The 2,230-nt window shown below is 31.7% G+C and overlaps 1 protein-coding gene across 2 annotated transcripts in view; it reads right to left on the bottom strand.

Annotated features, from left to right (window-relative positions):
• Positions 1-600: 600 nt before the first annotated feature.
• Positions 601-2,230, bottom strand: part of hprt1l (hypoxanthine phosphoribosyltransferase 1, like) — a 9,632-nt gene continuing 8,002 nt past the window's right edge. The window contains exons 7-9 of one of the 2 annotated variants that reach the window (XM_016532720.1): positions 2,117-2,163; positions 914-990; positions 601-761 (exon numbers count right to left, since the gene is read on the bottom strand). In XM_016532720.1, the coding sequence (XP_016388206.1) occupies positions 714-761; positions 914-990; positions 2,117-2,163 (172 nt within the window). In that variant the 3' untranslated portion in view covers positions 601-713. The remainder of the gene's footprint in view (positions 762-913; positions 991-2,116; positions 2,164-2,230) is intronic. The other variant, XM_016532719.1, reaches the window with a different exon arrangement.

Here is a 2,230-nt window from a genome sequence, read left to right as displayed (position 1 = left end):
CGCGAGAGGTCACGGAAACCTTTCCAATGTAAGTTAAATATTAATAATAATAAGATATTACATATAATTTGGTAGTAAAACAAAGTGCTACACATTTTATTGCTGCAAAGATTAGTATATTTATTTTTGTACAACATTTGCAACTGCTTTCTATCACTTAATTAAAAGCACCACAAATTAAAATTGTCATGTTATAGGGACTATTGAACAGACATTTAGAAGTTGATTTTAAAATGCAAAGTATTGAAAATAATAATAAAACTGTAAACAATTTGCGTTTTTACAACACTATAAGTGTGTCCCATCAGGTAATGAAAAGTTGTACACACACACTTGTGGTCTTCATGCTCACTTGAACACTTGGGCCAAATACAGGAAATACGTCATATAAGTAATCAAGTGGTCAAGTGCAAAGACCACAAGTGTGTGTATTTGGACAAGGCATATATAATGGCACGCATGTGCCCTGCTCACTCCAAGAGGATAGGGATGATCACTTCCATTTGGAAATAGCCCCGTGAACCGTTCGGTACCGATACTCGTATCGGCTCATCCCTACTAAAGTGTGATCATTGATCTTTGGGAATCCATGTTTCATGAGTTCATTAATCATTTCAGATGGCATGTAGAAAAATAATTTCACAATAACAAAACAAACAAAAAAAAGTTCACAGTGATCTTTGTCTTCATGCATCCAGCACTTGGGTGTCATATCATACTTTATATTTCTCTTTCGCGCTGTCACTTAATATACAGATATGCTGAAAGATATAAAGAAAAAGAGAAGGTGTAAATACATCATTCAGATCAGACAAACAAGTAATATACAAAACGGACACAACTTGCACTCAATATACGCCAAGTTATGCAGAGCACACAATTCAATCGGAACAGAACAGGACAAAACACTTACACTCAAATCCCTGAAATATTCATTGTAGTCTAAAGCATAACCCACTAGGAACTTATCAGGGACTTCAAATCCAATATCTAAAAACAAAAGGGAAGAGAAAAATAAAATTGTACTTTGCAGAAAGAAAGCTTTTCTGCATTGTTTTCATTATAATTAAACACATTCCAAATAATGTGAATAAAAATAATTATTATATAATATTAATTATAATCAGGTAATTCATTTAATTCAGGTAACATCTCTAATAAGTCTTCCGCCAGCATGAACTAATTCAGTTGAAAGTCATGCAAGAAATGCAAGTAATTTTACCCAAAAATTTGAATGGCATATATATATATATATGTTTGTTTTTGCATGAAGAAAGTCCAAAACTGTTTGCATTATTCATGATAATTAAGCATATTCCAAAAAAATAGGATTAAAAATAAATAATAAATTATATAATACATTATTCTATGTTATAATTATGTAATATTATTTTCATGACAATTACGCACATTCCAAAAAAGTATTTTGAAAATAAAATTATATAATCATAACCAGCTAATTGGAAATATTAGGGAACAAAAAAGTTATATTTTGCATAAAGAAAGCCCAGAATTTTTCCATTATTTCCATGACAATTAAGCACATGATTTTTTTTCATATAACTAATTACATCATATATTATTCAATATTATTATAAATCTAACTAGAAAAAATATATTATACAATAATAGAATTAAGATGTTATGATGTGATGTTTCATCCTATTCAAAAGCAGGTTCATCTCATTGTAACATTTTTAATGGTGAATGTATTTATATTTTGTTGGTGGTTGGTTGCATTATTATTTGCATTCGAGCAGAGCTCATGGTCCCCTGTAGAGGACATTACTGGGCCGCCCTCGGTAGTGCGTCACTGCTAAACAGCTAAATGATTCTCCATCCTCTTGATAACGGACTCGAAGCACTTCGGCGCTCAGCTTTAGAGTGCAAGTCAAGAGCACATTTGTGCTTGGAGGATAGACGGACGGATGGATATAAAGAGCTTATCAGCTTTCTGTCTAAAAGCATTGCATAACTACTCTGAACACAGACAGATGAATAATACATCCAACTACATAAATGCAGGGTGTTTGATTTCTCTAAGTGATGCGGATTAAGCACAAAATATTCTTAATATCCAATCAAATCCAAAGATGAGCAACATGAAGGAACTCACAGTCTGGACGATATCCTGAGCTCCTGGGTGTCCTTTTCACAAGTAAACTGAAATTACATGACATTAAATATTGTGAGATATATATATATATATATATATATATATATATATATA

The sequence above is a fragment of the Sinocyclocheilus rhinocerous genome, unplaced genomic scaffold (assembly GCF_001515625.1).
Source record: "Sinocyclocheilus rhinocerous isolate Xijiao unplaced genomic scaffold, SAMN03320098_v1.1 scaffold63, whole genome shotgun sequence".
NCBI classification, from domain to species: domain Eukaryota; kingdom Metazoa; phylum Chordata; class Actinopteri; order Cypriniformes; family Cyprinidae; genus Sinocyclocheilus; species Sinocyclocheilus rhinocerous.
The sequence above is the reverse complement of the archived record's forward strand: the minus strand, read 5'-3'. Positions and strand labels throughout refer to the sequence as shown.